Raw genomic sequence first — 19829 nt, forward strand, 5'->3', positions numbered from 1 at the left:
CAAAGTTAAGGTCCCAAGCTGGGGTTGGTGCTCTTCTGGGTGGCCTCAAGTTGCTAGCCCCTCTGAGGAACTGTCTGATCAGAGAGTGTGAGAAAAGGGGCTGCTCCGTGGGATAGCAGAGGCATGAATTTTAATACAGTAAAAAGACAGACCACTGTGTAGCAGGTCAGCTAAGTAATCCAGGATGAGAAGGGAGGGACGGCTTTGCCGTATTGAGTCCCTTAGCCTGAATCCAGGTGCAGAACCTTTTCCATTTGTCAGCATAAGACTTTCTAGTGCTAGAGCATCTGGCCTCACATATAACATCTAGAACCTCTTTACTGAGGTTGGCAGATTGTTATCGGGGGTTAGGGAATAAGCCAAGCTGCCAAATTGAGTGTCTGCAATTGGGGATGCAAGAATTCTCCTTCCCTCTGGGTCAGGAGGTTTGGAATCCGAGGGAGATGTCATGGTGACAGTGGGGACAAGTTGTGCAGCAAGGGGTACCAGTGCTAGTGAGGCCAGTCTGGAGCTATAAGAAATGTCCTTGGTTTTTTCTCCTTTATTTTGAGCAGTACCCTGGGGATGAGAGGTAGTGGAGGAAAGGCATAGACCAATAGTTTGACCCAGGGGAAGGACAGGGCATCCACTTTCCAAGCCATGCAGTGATGCTCCCTGGTGCAGAACTTGCTGAGCTGATGGTTGGTGTGGGAGGCAAAGAAGTCGACCTTTGAGGTGACCCATTTCAGAGTTATTAGGGTGAAGGTTCTTCTGTTGACCTGCCACTCTTGTGGGTTCAGAAGATTTCTGCTTAAGTGGTCTGCCAGAGAGTAGAGGGGACCTGGAAGGAATTGTGCTAACAGGTGGAGTTGCATGGCAGAAGTTGTGTTCCAAAGGGTCATGGCCAGCCTGCATAGAGGGCAGGAGTGAGTCCCTTCTTGTTGATATACCACATCACAGTGGTGTTGTCTGTTTTGATCAGGAGAGCCCCTGGGGAGAGAAGGTGCTTGAAAGCTATCGAGGCATGCTGGACAGCTATCAGCTCTTTTTGGTTGATATGCAGATGGATTTGCTGTGGGATCCATTGGCCCCGTATGCACCTGCCATCCAGGTGTGCACCCCAGGCATAGTCTGACGAGTCTGTGGTGAGGGTCTGGGTGGCAGGGGTGGTGAGAAAGGTAGTCCTTTGTTGTGGGAACATGCTGTTACCCACCAAAGAAAATCTTTTCTGCGGCAAGGTATTATAGGTATAAGAGTCTGCAGGTCTTGAGAGTGTTGACACCAAAGGCTTTTTAGGTACCATTGAAGTTTCCTCATATGCAGTCTGGCATATGGAATGAGTAGAATGCAGAAGGCCAAGAACCCTAGAGCTTGCAGGATTTTCCTTCAGATAGCTGGGGTCTGGGTAGCTAGTTGACAGAAGTAGGCCGTCAGGAAAGTTTGCTTTTCTGGTGTAAGGAATGCCATCTGGGATGCTGTGTCCAGTCTTGCTCCCAAGAATATAACCATTTGGGTGGGTACCTGTTTGGATTTCTTTTCGTTGATTGTGTACCCTAGGGAGGTTAGTAGGGATTTTACAAAAGACAGGTGCTTGAGCAGCTTTTCCTGGCTGTCTGCCTGAATTAGGCAGTCGTCTAAGTATGGGTAAACCTGGATATTCCTTTGTCTGCAAAAGGCAATGGCCGGAGCCAGACATTTTGTGAAAATTCTGGGAGCTGTAGATAAGCGAAAGGGAAGAGCAGAGAATTGAAAGTGCTGAGATCCTGCCCTGAAACGGAGATATTTCCTGCATGATCCCCTGATACAAATGTGGAGGTAGGCCTCTTTTAGGTCTAGGGTGGATAGCCAAGCATCCTTGGACAGCATGGGTAGCAGCAGCTGGAGGGTGAGCATTGTGAATTTTGGGATCACCAGGAAGGTCTTTAGAATGGCTAGATCAGGGATGGGGCGCCAGGTGCCCTCTTTTTTGGGTACGAGAAAAAGTCTGGAGTAGAAACCTTGGCCTTTCTGTTCTGCAGGAAAGTGCTCTACTGCCCTCATTGAGAGCAGGGAAAGGACTTGCTTTTGCACCTCTGCCCACTGGTTTTCAGGTAGATCTGGGAACCCTTTTGGAGTTGGAAGGGTGTGGAATATCCCTGGGACATTATGTTGAGAACCCAGTGGTCATTGGTAATGGTGGCCTATGTGCTTGCGTGAAAAGAGTTTTTTCCTCCTAGGGGTAAGTGAAGATGGGCAGAGGGAGGGGGTGGGAGAGGAGAGTCATTTTGAGTTCTTACCATAACGGGGTGGCTTATAACGCCCCGGTTTTGAAGTGGAGGTAGTCCACTTCTTAGATCTCTGCATTCCCTGTGGCTGCTGTCGGGGGTATGGTTCTGAGCAGGAAAAAAAACAGTGCTTGGAGGGATAATGCCTGCTGAACCTGGGTGGCTGGACCTGTCTGCATAGATTTTGCTTTTTCTTCCATCTATTTTAAGACCTCTTCTGCCTTAGTGCCAAATAAGCTGTCTTTATGCAAGGGGGCATCCAACAATTTAGATTTAACATGGTCTGTCAAGGGCTGTTCCTTAAGCCATGCATGCCTTCTAAGGACAGAACCAGTGACTGCTGCCCTGCAAGAAGCTTCTAGGGCATCAAAACCACAGTGCAAGGTGTGTTTAGTTACTTTATTTTATTTATTTTACATTTGTTGACCGGGATAGTCCAACTGTATTACGTGTCCATTTTCAGTGGAGGCCCGGGAAGAAAAGCTCCAAGGTAAGCAGTTAAGATTACAGATACAATAAATACAGTGGTTATATACTTAACAGGTTATACAAATTCCAAGGTTAAAGATAATCCCGAGTGTAAGTACGGATTAAGTAAAACAAATAAGCTAAATTAAAGTTTTTAACTCATTCTAGAGGAGAACTAGTCAGGTTTGATACATTGACATAGCCAGTTCAGTGTCAAATATTGTTTGAGTATTATCTTAAATTGACTCAGGGTGGTAAGTAAAGCAATATCAGCTGGGAAAGTGTTCCAGGATCTACCTATAGAGTTTGCAAAGATCTATCTATAGAGTTTGCAAAGAGAGTCACCGGCTGAGTTATTAGTTTTGATAGTCTGAACTAGCAGTCTGTTAGAAGACCGAAGAGGTCTAGGATTGTTATAGGGGGTGATAATATTTCTAAGTGCAGGAGTATTATCTGGATTGTAAAGGATTTTATAGGCCATAATCAGTTGTTTATACTGGATCAAGTTGGGCAGTTCTAGCCACCCAAGCTGGTTTAGATTGATACAGTGATGTGTCCTATAAGGCAGTCCAGTGGCAAACCTGGCAATGTGGTTGTAACAGATAGAGAGTTTAAGGACAGACTTGTTTAAATTAGAGAGCAAAGGGGATGCGTACAGAAGAGTTTAAAGTAGGCAAGAATGACCTATGGCAATTCTAGCAGGTGGGGTTAAGAAGGCTTTTATCCTGTAAAGTGACCCTAGTTTTTTATTGATGGTTTTGGTGGAATGATTAACATGCAGGTCAAATTTATAATTATCTATGATAACACCTAGTAGTTTTGTAGAGGAGGCTGGGGAGATTATAATGCCATTATTGGATTTTATTGTAAAGGTGAATGCAGTAGACAAACGTGTTGGTGAGAAAACTAACATTTTTGTTTTCTGGGATTTAGTATCAGATGACAACCAGAAAGCCAGCTTTCTATTGTGCTGAAGGTGGTCTGGGTAGCTGACCACAGTTCTGTCTGGGATGTGGCCAAGCAGATCAGGGTGGAGTCGTTAGTGTATTGGATACAGCTGACTTTTGGGACAACAGTATAAAAGTCACTGATGAAAATGGAGAACAGAAGGGGCCCTAGTACAGAACCCTGGGATACACCAAGGGAGTTGGGTAGGAGGTTAGAAAGCTTGTTTTGCCAAAGGACAGCCTGCTGTCTGCCACTCAGATAAGATTGGAACCATTGAAGGGCTTTAGTATCTAGACAGAATGTTTTCAGGGTGTGGATTAGAAGCTGGTGATCAACCATATTAAATGCCTTGGAGAGATCCAAGAAGAAGGCAGAGGATATGTTATTATTGTTGCGATTGTGGTTTATGGTGTTGGTGAAGGCTAGGAGTGCTGAAGTAGTGCTGTGGTGAGGTCGGAAGCCGTGCTGGGAGTCTGTCATAATGTTATTCTGAATTAGGTGATGCAGCAGTTGTCTATGAATACAATTTTCCATAATCCTTGCAAGTGAAGATAATATAGCTACTGGCCTATAATTAGATAGTTCAGTAGAGCTACCTCATTTGTGAAGTGGGATTACATAGGATATTTTCCATATGGTGGGGATTTTGGCTTCTAATATAGTTCGATTGATTAGTATTGAGATGGGGTAAGCAATGGCATCAGCTGCTTTTTGTACATACTCGGCAGGGATTTGATCAGCAGACAGCGTAGTCTGTTTTAATTTTTTGATCAAGGTACGGATAAGTGAAGTGGCAACTGGTTGGAATCTGAATGAGAGTGGATTACTAGGGGTGGTGTCCTCAGGGCCAGGGGAGCTGGGAGGTACTTGACTTGCAGAATGCATTAACTCTTGTAACTCTTTAGATTCTGCACAAGCAGGAAAGGAAGACATTTTTTGTTTGAGGAGTTCCAGGGTATGTTGCTCAAATTTTAGCATATGGAACTGACAATTTAGTGCTCTGATAGCAAGAGTAGCTGAGGTGTATACTTTTTTACCCCATCTGTCTAGTGCTCGGGAATCCCTATCAGAGGGAGGGTGGGATTCTTAGCAGAGGTTGCTTTAATTCCTTTAGGCCCTTGACAAATTACCTCAGGGTCTCCAGTAGGATTTTTAAAAAGAAATTTGTGAGAGTCAGGGACTTGAATACCTGTCTGGTTTTCTGGGAGCAGGAGGGAGGGTGTCAGGAGTCAAACTGGATTCCAGGAAAACATTGTCCACAACATCCAGGACTGGGAGAATGGCCATGTGTTTGTGCTGTGGAAGATCTAAGAATTCCCTGAGTCTCTTTTTAGATTGAGGGTAGTCCAGAAATGCTCCCTTAAGGTATGAATGGCTTCCCCACAGGAAAAGTCCTCAGGGGGAGAGGCTGAAGGAATGGAATCCTCTGCATCAGAATCCTCATAAGCAGAGAGGGGTTGCATGTCTTCATATTCACATGCATCAGTCTCATCAGACTCCTGTTCAGATAAAACTACAGGGGACAGATCTCTTTCTTTTGGAAGGGATAGCTTGGCTTCCCCTGATCAGTATAAGGTCTTCTGCCATTTTAAGCATTTGAGACTGAGGCAAGAAAACAGGTGCCTGAGATTGGGTCGTCAGTTTCTTGGGTGTGGTTTGTACCCTGGGCCTAAGAAACTTGCCAGTTTTTGAAAGAACGGTAGCCACGAAAGAAGTCGTCTGTTTCTGTCAAGAATTGGTAGTGAGAAGGACTTCCTCGGAAGCCGGTGCCTACTCAGAGGCTCCGGACCCATCCAAGGTAGAGACAACTGCAGGATCCTTAGTCAAAGAAGAGTTTTGCAGCATGCCGGACTCTGAAAGGGTCTTGGTAGCAGCCTATGAATCCACAGAAGCAGGCATCAAGGCCTGGGAAAGAGCCTCACTGAAGACTGGAGAACTGATGACTAGCTTAACGGGAGCAATGTCAGTATGTTTGGACCTGTGCGGTCTTGTCTGTCTTTACCTTCACATTTTTTCGGAAGATCTGCTGTTGGATGGATTACTGAAGCCATATCTGAATTCGACGACTATAAGTGAAAATATCTAGCTACAATAAGGGCCTGAAGACATATAGTTCTGGTGTTGAAAAAAGCACGGAAGTGACAGTGGGGGATGTTGTGGTCTGGGCCTAAGCAAGTGACGCAGTAAGAATGAAAGTCTCGGTGTGGTATTTGCTTTCCACAGGTGAGACAATTGTTAACTTTTTCTGACATCGGTTAGTGCAAGAAAAAAGGATCCCCAATGTGGAACTTAACTTTAAAAGACGACGAAACTCAGGTAGCAGCTGACTGGCACTCGTGCGTTATGCTTCTGCTTAGGGCTTTGCGGCAAGAAAGACTGATGTAATGGTGTTGTCTGCCTTACTTTATACTACTGATGACCTGACGTCAGTCCTGAAGCGACAACAGCCAATGCAGAAATACTAAGCTTCTGGTATTTGGGCTGGCCAAGGGCTACCCTGGCAGGGATAACCCAAATGCGATGACTGCAACAGTGAAACATGAAGAACATCAGCACTGGTAGACCAAAAGTGCCTAAGTACTAGTAGGAGAGGTTTATCAGAGGAAAAACTGTGAAAGAAGCTGTGGAGTCAAGTGAAAAAGTATATAATACAATTATGATAAGAATATAATTAGAATACAACATTTAGTTTATATGCATTTTTAATAACCAGAGAAGTTGTGTATTATTAATAAAAAAAGTTAAATAAATGAACTTGGAAGGAGAATTTGTCAAGATTAGCTGGGATAAATCAATGCTTCAAATAGATCAAGGTGGTTTAAGATTACCTGATTTGAATGGATGCTTTCGAATTATGCAGCTAAGACTCATGTACATAACTCAAGCAGAAGGTTATAAATCAAAGTCTAAACAAATGATGACAAAACTGGATGGGGGGAGTCGGATTCAAGAAATAAGGAGACAGAGTAGGATTTTAAGGAAGCAGATTCTTAAGAACAACAATAACCATACAGAACATTATATTCATAAGCCAGAAAAAACACTAAACCAGCACAAGAACTGAGAAATAAGATTTTACCAAAGCAAATGACTGCATGGATGGGTATAGAATTTTACTGGACAAAATTACCAAAGAAGCCAAGGTGTTGGGAGAAAATAACTAGGGAGGGAAGGTAAAAAAGTGGGATTAGATAGAGCAGAAATTTGGACTGCAGCCTAAAGACTACCTTCCCTACCAGGAATTGGTAGCAGGATATAGGCAAAAAGAAAGGGACAGGGATAAGGTAGTGCCATGTCAAAGACTAGCTCTGGTTGAGTTTTTTGTGGAGTCTACAAACATAAACTAAATTTAAAGGGGGATAACAAGTAAGGCATACAAACTACTGCTTGATAACAATAAATAAAATATTGCATGATAACTAGAAGAATCAAAAGAGAAAAGATTGGAAGACAGAATGGGAATAATTTATAAAACAGTAAGCTAGGACATCTGTACAGCTCCCAAGTAAACAGCATAGACCAGAAGTTTAAGATGTCCGCATGGAAGTTTTTACATACTTTTTTGGAAATGTAACAAGTTGGCACATTTTAAAAATTCTCTACAGAGTACTCTGTCAGACGTGTTGGAGGAACAAACAGTTCTAAGAAAATGATTCTTTGAGCTGGGATATAGGACCTCATGTATCTAGGCACAGTAAGACAATACTAAGTATAATGCTATTGGCTGACAAAATAATTACTAGAAAGTAGACATCTAAATCTAAACCAAGTGTAAATGAAGTGCTGAATATCACAAAGGAGATAAAAGAACTGGATATGAGATTCTTAAAAAAGGAAGGAGAAAGTTAAAACAATACTTGCAGTATGATATTCAGGAGAAGGAGGAGTTAAGGTTACGTGAAGGCTGGAACGGAGCAATTTATGTAATGTTGAAGTGAATGAAAATTGTTTAAAAAAGAAAAAAACATGCATACTACACAAAAATAATGCAAATGTTGTTGTGGACTGTCTTTTTTTTTCTATTACTTGCAAGCACACTTACCTTTTTTAAAAACATCACGTCAAGTTTAATAAAAATGTTAAAAAAAAGCAAGCCAGCAGTATTCTATTCAGTAAATATAAAAAGAAATACAGGTAGTGCTGACTGAGCATTCGGGACTAAAATATCAAATTCCACAAAAATCCCATGTTTTTTCACTACTCAAAAATATCAAATTTGGGAGTTACAAGCATTTTCAAAGAAGAAATGGAAAATCATTGTCCCTGCCTATAATTTTACATTACAGACCCTTATGATCTAAAAGTAGATGTAGGTTCAAATTGTGCAGCAAAATAACTAAACTCAGTCGTACCTGGATAATTTCAGCTGAGTTAGCTGCATATCCAGTCGGTCAATAACTGGAGGCAAAGCACAATTTTCAGCAACAACCAGACTAAACTGATTCTTCAATGTGATGAGACCCAAGTCAGCAACTATAGCATTCTGGGAGATGGATGACTCCGGAACAACAATAACTGGAGCTTTTAGGTAAATATCCATCGAAAGGCGGAAACTCTTCTGAGCAAGATCCATCATGCTGGAAGCAGCCTTCTCAGCTGCTTGACGAGAGGCTGCACCAAGGGCTTCCTTTGCTGTCTGGAAGTTATCTAAGAAGCTCTGTTAGAAAAACAAACTATTATAAATGAGCTGTTAACGTTCCTATACCAATAACTGACACAAATTCATCTATAAGCAGAAAAACAATCACTGATGATCCATTTCCACAGAAAATAAAAGTAAGGAGATAGTCACAGCATTTATATATTCAAAGATTTTACATTATATATATATATAACAATACACACACACACACACACACACACACACACACACACACACACACACACACAGTAAACTCTGTTAACCAGAAATCAAGCAACCAGAACAAAAAAAAAAATTGAAGAAATACAGTACAATTTTCATAGTACAGTATTAGTCAGGCCTATTTTTAATAGTAACTCTCAAGCAACCAGAAACTACAGTTATCCGGCATCTACCAATCCCCATGGGTGCTGGTTAAGAGTGTGTGTGCATGTATATGTATATATATATATATATATATGTGTATATATATATATATATATATATATATATATATATGCACACACAAAAACACACACATATGAGGTCGGATGTCATCACCAGTGACCATCATCTAGAGCTAGGATTCACAATGCTAGTTGGATAGCTCTGCCAGAGAGAAGGCCTCTCAACTGAGAAAAGAACCCAAGAACCCTCTTGCTGTAAGGGGACAACACTATCCAATCTGCCACTTTGACACCCATCATACTTGTGTAAGAACACACTCACAGTGTCCAATTGTCTCCTACTGACTGCTGTGGGGCTTATGGTACAGTAACATTAGGGCATGCTAAGAGGGAACAAAAATGCATGTGTGCACATCCCTGCCCATGTGGAAGACAGCACGTTTTCTTATGAAAGTTAGGGCCAGACACAGACACACAGAATTTTGCCTGCCTGTCACAATAGGAAACTAATATGGCCTATACCAGTGACTCTTGGGGGATTTCAACCAGAAGTTTGACTGGAAGGAACTTTGGAGACCAGGAAGATGCATGTGAAACTTATCAGGACTCTAGTTGAGGAACAGTTGGGACATTATGCTAATAATGTCTGTTTTCAAGTTAGAAAGTACAGTTGAGTTTTGAACATACTGTAATTGCAGCTGTTTTAAGTAAATTCACTGTTGTGGTCTTATAGGTTCATAGGTAAATACTAGGCAATCAGTCTGCAGACTGTTACAAGCCTAGCCAAAAACCAGCCAGCAACCTGAAGTAAGAATCAAACCCTGTACATTGCGTCTTTGAGGTGAAGTCCTTAACCATTATAACAGCCCCCAGACCCCACTATTCACTGTTTGAGACATACTGCCATGTAGGTAACCCATATCTGGCCTGTCTTACAAAGCTTTTTCTATTCCTAGTGTTTTGACCTACACTATCTTCTGATTTTTCTTGCCATGCCAACCGTCCTGCTGACCTCAGAAGCACAGTGGAAAAGGTGATCCTGGATCTGCTTGGTCCATACCTGGGTGCACACAATGGGAGCTCCAGAGATAGGGGACTCACAAAATAGGGAAGCCTGCCTACCTGACTGGAACCAAGGAAGAAGTGGAAAGAACTGTTAACAGTGAAACTGCTCAAACATCTAAAATTATGGTAAATTCCTAATAGAGCTCTACTGTGTTCACTGTAGTACTCGCTGTAGCAGTCTTCAGTATTTGAAAAGATTCCCAAAGTAGTAAGAGAAAGAAGGGGCAGAAGCAAATTTAGCTGGCAATTAACCTTTGCAAAACAGCAGATATAAATCCTGCTCTGGCAATGAATGCTGTCCCTAGGATGGAATGCTTTAAGAAAATGTAGACATTTTAGTTGTTGTTTATTACTGCTCTTTTAGATATGTATATTTGTTTTACGAGATTTCTATTATCATATATTAGTGTTTTGTTGTTAAAAAATTTTCAATAAAAACAAGTGAGAAAAAAGAATGTAGACAGAGGATCAAATAGTTGCTTCTAAAATTGCCTGGGTAGACACCCCCTAAAAAAGCTGTGTTGGCAGCCATAGATAGCACTAGTAGAGTGGACTCTAACATGGCCTGGCATATACATCCCATGGTGCTGGTAATAAATAACATAGTTCCCAAGCCACTCTGGGAGGGTTGGCACATAAAACAAGTACCCATTCCTACCTAGCAACAAGGCATTTCACAATGTGTGTATTCACAGTACACAACTGAAACTTCTCGCAATTTGTGTGCACGAGTCTACTTGAGAAGAACAAAATCTCAGTAGACTGACTTTCATAAAGCCGAGAAGACAACGCCAAAAATCCAGATGACTGAAACAAAATTTTAATGATACCCAGAAGATCGAACATCTAGAATGCTGACTGTTGCTTACCTTAGCTGAGTGAAACAGGAAATATGCTCAGTTCCGCACTGTATTGCGATCTCGGAGTTGGCATATTAAATTTGCAGGGGGTTTGGGGATGCAGCCCAGTGCTTTATTTCAGACATCTCTATTGAATATTCATGTGGGTGGTGTACATATTTTAATGAATATTCAGTAGGATGTTGTACTACTTTGCATGCACTGGTTTGTGGGTGGTGTTTAGGAGAGAGTTAGGTAGCTGTTATAAAGATTTCTAGTGATAAAGCAGTAAGATAGGTTGCATTCTTTATTTTGTTTATGAATTACGTGAGAGGTACGTTGTGTGTTACTGAGTCTTTTTTTGGAAGTTGGTGATGTGGCTTGTCAGTCTTCTGTGTTTTTGGCGTTGTTGTCTCGGCTTTCTGAAATTCGGTCTTCTCAAGTAGACATATGTGTGTACACAATATGGCAGTATGACATCTCACAATGTATAGTACAGCACCAAAACATCTCCAAATGTACGTACATACAGTACAGTACTGAGACATCTCACAATGTGTGTGTACACACAGTACAGCACTAAGACATCTCCTAGTGTGTGTGTGTGCGTGTCGCGCAAGCACAGTACTGAGACACCTCCCAAGGTGCATGTGTGCACATACAGTGCAGCACTGCTACATCTCACAGTGTATGCAGTAAGCACAGTACAGCACTGCGATATCTCACAATTTGTGTGCACACTGTGCAGCACTGAGACATCTCTCAATGTGTACTTTCATATTACAGCAATGAGACAGCACAGTATGGCACTGAGACAACTCACAGTGTGTGTGCATGTGTGTGCGCGGGCGCACAGTACAGCACTGGGACATTTCACACTGTGTCTGTACATGCGACATTGTACAGTGTGTATGTGTGTACGTACTGGCTATCCCATCTGAAGAAATTTCTATCTTCCTTAACAATCAAATTTCTACTCCCCATTACTTGAATTCTTCTTTTTTTAACAGACAAGTAGGAAAATGCAAATGTCAGTTTTACATGAATAGCCCATACTTTAAGATACATTTTAGTTTTTATTGGTTCATGATCTGAAATAGTTATTGAAGGTGCACATGCTCCTGTGATATATAATTTCTATCCAGTCTGGCCCAGTTATTCTAGCTTGGGGAATAATATGGAAATTCTGATTTCCTACTAATTATTTCACATCTTCTTAGCAAATATTTTCATAAATTTATTTAGAAAACTACCCACCTTTTGTTAAATGTTACCTTCTAGGTTTCAATGATACATTAGTTCCTGTCTCTCCCAAAATAGCAGTTTTTGGAGTAGCAAGTACATGCCAGCAAACTTCTCTCCCTTGCCTACAGCACCTTATCATTATTGTATTTTCCCTCTTCTGTCCCTATTACAGCCCTGCTAGTAATCAGTATTACTTCCCTTTTTCTTTGTCCTAGATACCCTGCTCAATATCCACCCTGAAATCCCTTGTCAAATTCGCACACTCAGTTCTATCTAAATGCGTGTCCTGCAACACTGCTATTTGCATCTCAAATTTAATATAATCTGATACACTTCCCTTTTTTTGCCTATACACGCAAGGCCATTTGCATTCCAAGATAATGCAGATAGAGTAGCCATTATGATAAAGATATTGTTCCCACCTATTTTACTTGATGGCTATTTTAAATGGCTATTTCCAACTTTTGTCTTTCATGTACAGATTCTTTGACCTTATGTCACAATTTAAATACTTTTTGCTTTAATGAAAATCCTGAAACTAAATACTTTTTTTCAGAACCCCCATGCCCTTTTAGCTTAGAACAAACGCACAAAAATGATGTACATTTTCAAAAAATTAAGTTTAATCCTTCAGATAGAGGCAGTTGTCCAAATCAATGGCTGCATACACAGACATTCCCTAATCCACTATTAAGGTTACTCTTGCATCCATTTCAGTTCTTGACCAAACTTGATAAGGAAGAAGGAATAGTCAAACAAGGCATGAAAAAATAGCTCTACTCAATAGGGCAAACCATGCTCTCCGACCCTTTAGAATGCAGATCAGGAAAATTTAAAGTCACAAAGGGTTTCTACAGAAATGGAATAAGAAGAGCCCTTTTCTATGTATGTACACACAGAACTGTTTAAACAAGGGTGTTGCCATGTGTTAGAATAAAACACAAGATGAACCCCCCTGAGCAAATTGGCCTATATTTTATAGATGCTTACTGGGCTATTGATCTTTAGAAGCCTCACCACACACTGCAACAAACAAACACTGCAATCTTGGCAAAAATTGCAGAAGAAGCCTGCAAAGGATTAACACAACCAATAACCTGGGAAGAAATCAATGAAGCAACAGACAACATTCTGGTAAACCTCTCCATTTTGATTTAGCTAATGAACATGATATTAGAAAGAAAGAAGATGCATATTAGCTGGAAAAAGTGCATAATATCAATTATACAAAAAAGGGGAGGGACACCTGTTCTAGTTCTTATAGACAGGGTACTTTTAAATCATGATTATAAGACATTTATGCTGATTCTTCCAAATAGTCTACAGAAACTGTTGCTTACAACCATACATAAAGATTAATATGGCTTTATTCCAGGCATAAGTACCTTTGATAATATAATTCATATCTTTTTGATGATTCAGGAAGTGGAAAAACAAAAGCTACTGCTTCTACTAACAAGTTTAGTTGCCAAAAAGGTTTCTGATCACGTGGAATGGAGCTCTCATTTCACAATTTTAGAGAAGGTGGGTTTGCCCCAGCAATGGACAGCATTTGCTGTAAAAGATATCTTTAGATTCCATTGCACAAGTCAAAGTAAACACTTTCCTATCAAAAGAAATTTCACTTTTGGGGGGTGAGTCAGGAACACCCTCTGTTGCCCCTGCTTTTTGCCCAATATTTGGGTCCACTGGCACAGACTATGGGCAAAGAAGAATTCATGACTCCACTGCACACTAATGACATATTTCTGTCTCTCACATCATATATACCATATTAAGTAAATTTAGCATTTTTTAGACTATAAAACAAATAGGGAAAAGACAAAGATAGAAATGATAAACATTGAAAAATCTCAACATAACCAGGCAAGGAATCAGAAGACAGATTCTCTAGAAATTTACATACTTAATAATCTGGGTCAGAGACTCCTATGAAAGACTGAAGTAGGAATCATAAAAGAAGGCTTTCCAACAGATTAAAGTCAATTACAGAAATGGAAAAATCTGAATTTAGAATTTGATAAAAAAAAATACAAATCTTGAAATGGCATGTTACTACTCAAATATTGTGTGTGTGTGTGTGTGTGTGTGTGTGTGTGTCCTGAATACAGATTATTCTTTAGTGATCCAATTACAATTTTATGGCAAATGTCAAACCAGTTTAAATATTGCAAGACAAAAGGATATCCTAATAAGTAAATGTAGCTGGTTACATGAGAGATTTGACAGAGGTTTTTTAGGGAGTCAACAAGGTGAGGAATTTACCATCCCTAATGGGAGCAGTAAGTCAGGAATTTAGGAAACATTTTAGAACAAAAGAATTGACAGAGTGGAAAGAGAGTATGTTACCAATTGGAGCTAGACTTTCAGATCAGAATGGCCACTCAGTGGCAAGTGAATGGACAGAGAAGTTAAAACACCAAAGTTTTGAGAGCAGTTAATTTAATCTCATGAAATTTAAACTTGAGAAGGGAGAGATGTATTTTAACAACCTTCAAACTACAGGCAAAGACATTTAAAATTAATAAGAGAACCACAAAAGACTAGACATAGCCAGGTACGGCATGAGGAAATACCTGCAGTGATACAATGAATAAATGAGATAAGGAAAGGACTTCAAAAGAAAAAGAGCATTCATTATGAGACAACAACAAGGTTCTGTAGAGGCTGAGAGGATGAAAAGGGGTTTGGAAAGAAATGATGCAATTAATGACAATATTGCAACAATAGCAGATGTGTACAATCCTAAGTAAAGCAATATCATCAGTTATGTCCAGGACTGTTGCGCCTAGAAATGTCTGCATAAATATTTTTATAAATCAGCCAAGAGAGCCAAGACAATTCCAACAAAGACTGCTATTTGTTGCAGGTGTTTAAGTCAGGAACCAGGTGATTGGGTTCACATATTTTGGGACTGTTTCAGATTAGCGAAAAAAAAAACAAAGCACTAATAAAATAAGTAAAGGGCCACAGCTCCAAAAGCAAACCAAAACTTTAATATGTGAGCGCTTTTGTTCACTCAAATCAAATGAACTTCTTCAGACAAATTCCAACAGTAAAACCACTCTTTATATAACCATGAAATCACATAACCAATAAAATGCATTACATCACAAGTTTAAAAATGGTTGTTAAAAGGCATATACATATTTATAAAGATACGTGGTGTTAGAAACAGTATCAAGGACAAACAGATTAGGCAATATAAAAAACCACACAGAAGAAATAGAAAATAGATGGATTCTTAGGTTACAGGCACACAAGTTTGGGCTAAATGAGAAGATCACCATCAAGCCACACCTGTTATCTAGGCCACTGAAACATTGAGACACATAAATATTTCACATTCTACAAGAGTTCTGTTCCCATTTATAAGTAGTCAGAATCCATTCTAGATTTTTAAATAAGTTAACATGTTATTATTGTATCAATAGTTAGATAAGTTAGATGCGATTGTCATATTAATTTTTAAATATCAATTTTTAAACATTAGTTTTTAAATATTAAATGTCATATATATATTGTTAGAGGAGTTTTTATGTATTTATTTAAAAACTGCTCTATATAGAATTTAGATGCAACTTTTTGTGCAATTGGTAGATTTGTTTTTGAACACATTCTATATAGCTTTAAATGAATATAAAGCTGAATACAAGATGCTCTAGCACTTTAAATGATCTATTAGACAATTGTTTAATTGAATGTGTTGATTGTTTTTACCACTATTTAATGAACAAGCACAAACTACAATGTAGAGGTCTGAAGAAGCGTCTTTTAGACGTGAAAGCGCTTACCACTGTTTATATTAATAAAGAAAGTATTTTTACGTATCGTTTGATATCTACATTAGTTTTATACTACTTTGGAACAATACATGGCAAGCTACATGTTGCAACCTTGAAATATTTTTATTGTTGGAGCTTTTCTTTACGTTTTCAAGGTGCTTCACTCGTGAGGAATATTTTTTAACGTAATATTTATAAAGATATTCACATATACTTTAAAAGAATTTTTAAGCACAAAGTGGAGCATTATTAATATATAAAAACAAAAAGGTGCAACCATACAAACCTATAAGTACATAAAATATTGCCTTATGAGAAGATTCTATACTGAATTTCATAAATTCATTCAGCGTAATGAACTTTTAAGCTTGAGTAAGCACATAACAGAACACTGCTCATTAAGGCTTGGATAACTACGTGCATTTAAAGTAAGTTGTCACCATAACTCTTGTCTTTCGAGTAAAAGGGATGTACGCCCACCTCTAAAGCTCTCCATCACCTGGTCGATCACCTCAAATTGAAAATGGTGTCCAGGGTTGTCCCTAATGTGGTTGGCCAAACCATTATTTTCTCTGTTTCTATTTATAGTATAAATGTGTTCATAGATCCTTTCTTTGAACCTACGATTGGTTTTGTCGATATAAAACGCCAGTCTGTGTGCAGTTGCCTTATACTTTTTCTAGGTTACTAGAAGTCTGTAGCTTGCACTGCTTTCTGCTGAATAGTTAGAGTACTTTCCATAGTCAGTGTTTTTCTTTTTTAGCATATTTTCCTTCAAGCCTTCTGTATTTCTTTTTTCCTGGCATCCAGGCAGTGCACTTACTAGCCAATTACTGAAATTTACCCAGAAATCTAGGTCCACTGGCTTTTTCTGCTTTGTTTCTATTTTCACAGCGGGAGAGCTAGAATTAAGCTGTTACTCAATGTGCAGCAATCTTGGAAATCCCCTGGTTCCTCAGTATTGATCCTACTCCACCTCTTCCAGTGTCCCCATTGCAGCCAGTGTGGAACTGTGTCAAAGGACTTGCTGAAGTCCAGACAACAGATTCATAGACTGGTACTAAAACTAATGACCTGGGGGGGCTTTCTAAACCTAGCCAAGTTTTCCCAAAAGAATAACGATTTCCTGTATTCAAACAGGACACTGAGGGCCAGCATTTATAAGCTACATTTGTCCATAAGGGACATGGGTGCCAAAGCTCATTGTAAATTTCCTTTCCCCATCCAATGGTCTAGGTTGCGCTTAAATTGGGTAATAGATTAACTCAACTTCAAATGGATAGGAAGCCTGTTCCATAGTAGGGGCAGTCTCTGGGACAGATACGTCTCTTCAACATGTTCTGTTTAAGTCACAGACAAAACTTGGGTCCCTAAACCTTGTATTTTTGGTACTCTGACTTACAAATATGTAGGAAATTCATAAGCCTTGCAAGCCAGGCACAGACCAACACTCAGCAATCTATAGGAGACTGAATAGAGGGGAAAGGGCTTTAAAGGTGCTCTGATAAGGCAGGATTGTTAAGCCTTGTATTCTTATGGGAAGGAACCATTGAGGTCACTCTAGTTGCTGCATATGGCTGGTCAGGTACATACCAAAGGAAGCAAAATACATTATGATAGGTCTAATAAGTCAAAGTACAGTGGTATAATGACCTCTTTGGACCTAGATGCCATGAGCTTACTTATAAGTTGCGCAATATAAAAGGATTTTCTCACCACTGTGGCCATGTGGTGGTCAAAGGTAAGGCTACTGTCTATGTGCGTACCCAGATCCCCCAACTACTGGGTTGATTCTTACGGGTGTATTACAACACAGGTTCACAGATATGTACTAGACTAATGGCCCTGGAGCCTGTACATGCCTAGCCCAAAAAAATGCCCAGACACCATGCCACCCGACATAGCTCTCAACTGTACAGATTTTCGCAGAATGTCCAGATTTTTGCTTCATATTTTTAGTCTTTCATAAAATTGTGGTTTTCTGGCAAATTAGTGGCAAATCATTAAAGATGAAGTTAGAAAATGACAGACATTTGAGTTTCAGACTTCATACCCTTCAGAAAATTCATGCTAATCCAAAATCTGTTATTCTGTCTACTTTCTAAGTTTTTAAGAGAAATATTTAAAAACTGTCCCTATTTTTGGGCCTTTGTCTCACTTTTATTTATGGCTTTGTCCAGATTTCTTGCTGTAAGGGGTTGAGAGATATGCCACCCAATGTTAGTTCACAATGCCCCTATCCAATAGGGCAACTAGAATGATCCCTGGAGTGAACTGTTACCCATCCACTCCACGATTTCTCTTGAAGAGGGCCAGCGAGGTGCTCTGCTTGACATGAATGGGAAGCTTATTCCAGTGTATGGGCAGTCTTTGGGAGATGAACCTGTCCCTCCAGCATGTTCTGTTAATTGTGGTAATGAGGTTGTGATCTCTGGAGCATGTGGCATGGGGGGGATTGGGATTTGTTTACGTGTAGCATTTAAAGTAGGGCTGTGTCAGACATGGCTTTGTAAGTCAAGCAGAGATCACCTCTAAGTAGACTATAACAGACTGAGAACAACTGAAGTTTCTTGAGTATGTCCATGTAGGAAATGTGTTTAAGGCCTAGGATCCTTTCTGTCAGGTACTTTTGTGGCCTCTCCAGCTGTTGTAGGTGTCTGGTCAGGTACATGCCAAATGGGGCATTATATTTGATAACTGGTCTAATGAGGGATGAGTAGAGAGGGATGATGACCTTTTTCTTCCTGGATGCGAAACCTTTGGTTATAAAATGTGCCACAAAGGAGGACTTTCTGACCACAGTGTCAATGTGGTGGTTGAAGGTGAGGTGGCTGTTGACCTGAGTGCCCTGATCTCTTATGGCCCCTTCAGTGTTCAGTGGGCTCCCATCAATGTGGTACTTCATATGTACTGAGTTTTTTTCAAAGGGGATAAGTCATTTTTTGGCGTTAAGCTTCAGGCCATGGTTTCGGCATTAGTCACTGGTCTCAGAGAGGCCCTTTTGTAGGATGCCTGAGTCACTTGGGGAGTTGATGATGACTCCTAGCTTGTAATCATCAGTGAATCTGGTCAGCCAGAGTCCTGCTGTGTTGGCCTGGACTTCTGAGAAGTACATGCCAAACAGGAGAGAGCCCAGGACTGAGCCCTGTGGGACTCCACTCATGACTGGTCGACAGTCACACTTGGAATCTGCAACTTTCACTCTGTGGGTCCTGTCTGTGAGCCAATTTGCAACCCACCTAGTGATGTAAGGATTGATGCCTAGTTTGGTGAGATTATCAATGATACCTGAGTGAGGAATGGTATCAAAGGCCTTCGCCAGGTCGAGGTAGGCTGTTATGCCTTACCCTGATCCACAGCCTTGGTGACTGCCTCAAAAAAGTCAACCAGGTTCAGCTGGCAGGATCTCCCCTTGACAAAGCCAAACTGTGTGGGGTGAAGAGTTTGGAGATAGCCTATATCTTTGTTAAGCAGGTCCATGATGATGCACTCCATAGCTTTGCATACCAGACTCATCAGACTAATGGAACAATAGTTCTGAGGGTCTGTAGTTGCTCCCCTATATGGAGCGGGATGACTGTAACAATGCACCATTTATTAGGGACATAGCCTAAGGTAATTCGCTGAGATGGTTGATTTCACAAAGAATACAATTATGCATTACTTAGCATTGAGTTTAAGGTCGTGGCTTTGGCTCCATTTGTCAGTCAGAGGTAAACCAGCTTGAAGAATCCTAGCGTTTGCAGGAGAGTCGATAACCCCCAGCTTGCAGGCATCTACAAACTTAGTCAGCTATAAACTTTCAGCATTTGCTTCCATTTCAGAGAAATGGATGCCAAAAAGGAGGAGGCACAGTACGAAGCCTTAGGGGACTCCACTAGTGACTGGTCCTCTTGGTGGAGGTGGCCTCTTCTACTTTGATCTCCTGGGTTCTATCAGTAAGCCAGCTGGTTATCCAGCGGGTGTTAAAAAGGGTTTATACCTAAATTAGTGAGCTTGTCTATAATGCCTGAGAGGGGTAGTGTATCAAAAGCCTTGGCCACATCAAGATAAGCTATGTCTTGCCTTCATCCAATGCTTTGATGACCCTCTCGAAAAAGTCCACCAGATTTAACAGGCATGACCTATCTTTAACAAAGCCAAATTATGATGGGTCCAGCGTTTACAGGTTACCAATGTCCTCATTTATCATCTCCAACATGATTTTT

General features: G+C 40.3%; 1 protein-coding gene across 1 annotated transcript in view; it reads right to left on the minus strand.

Annotated features, from left to right (window-relative positions):
- VPS13C (vacuolar protein sorting 13 homolog C) overlaps positions 1-19829 on the minus strand; it is a 6956796-nt gene that overhangs the window by 2988800 nt on the left and 3948167 nt on the right. The window contains exon 46 of the mRNA XM_044076309.1: positions 8012-8316. Within this exon, the coding sequence (XP_043932244.1) occupies positions 8012-8316 (305 nt within the window). The remainder of the gene's footprint in view (positions 1-8011; positions 8317-19829) is intronic.

The sequence above is a fragment of the Protopterus annectens genome, chromosome 7.part0 (assembly GCF_019279795.1).
Source record: "Protopterus annectens isolate FY-2018-M chromosome 7.part0, PAN1.0, whole genome shotgun sequence".
NCBI classification, from domain to species: Eukaryota; Metazoa; Chordata; order Ceratodontiformes; family Protopteridae; genus Protopterus; species Protopterus annectens.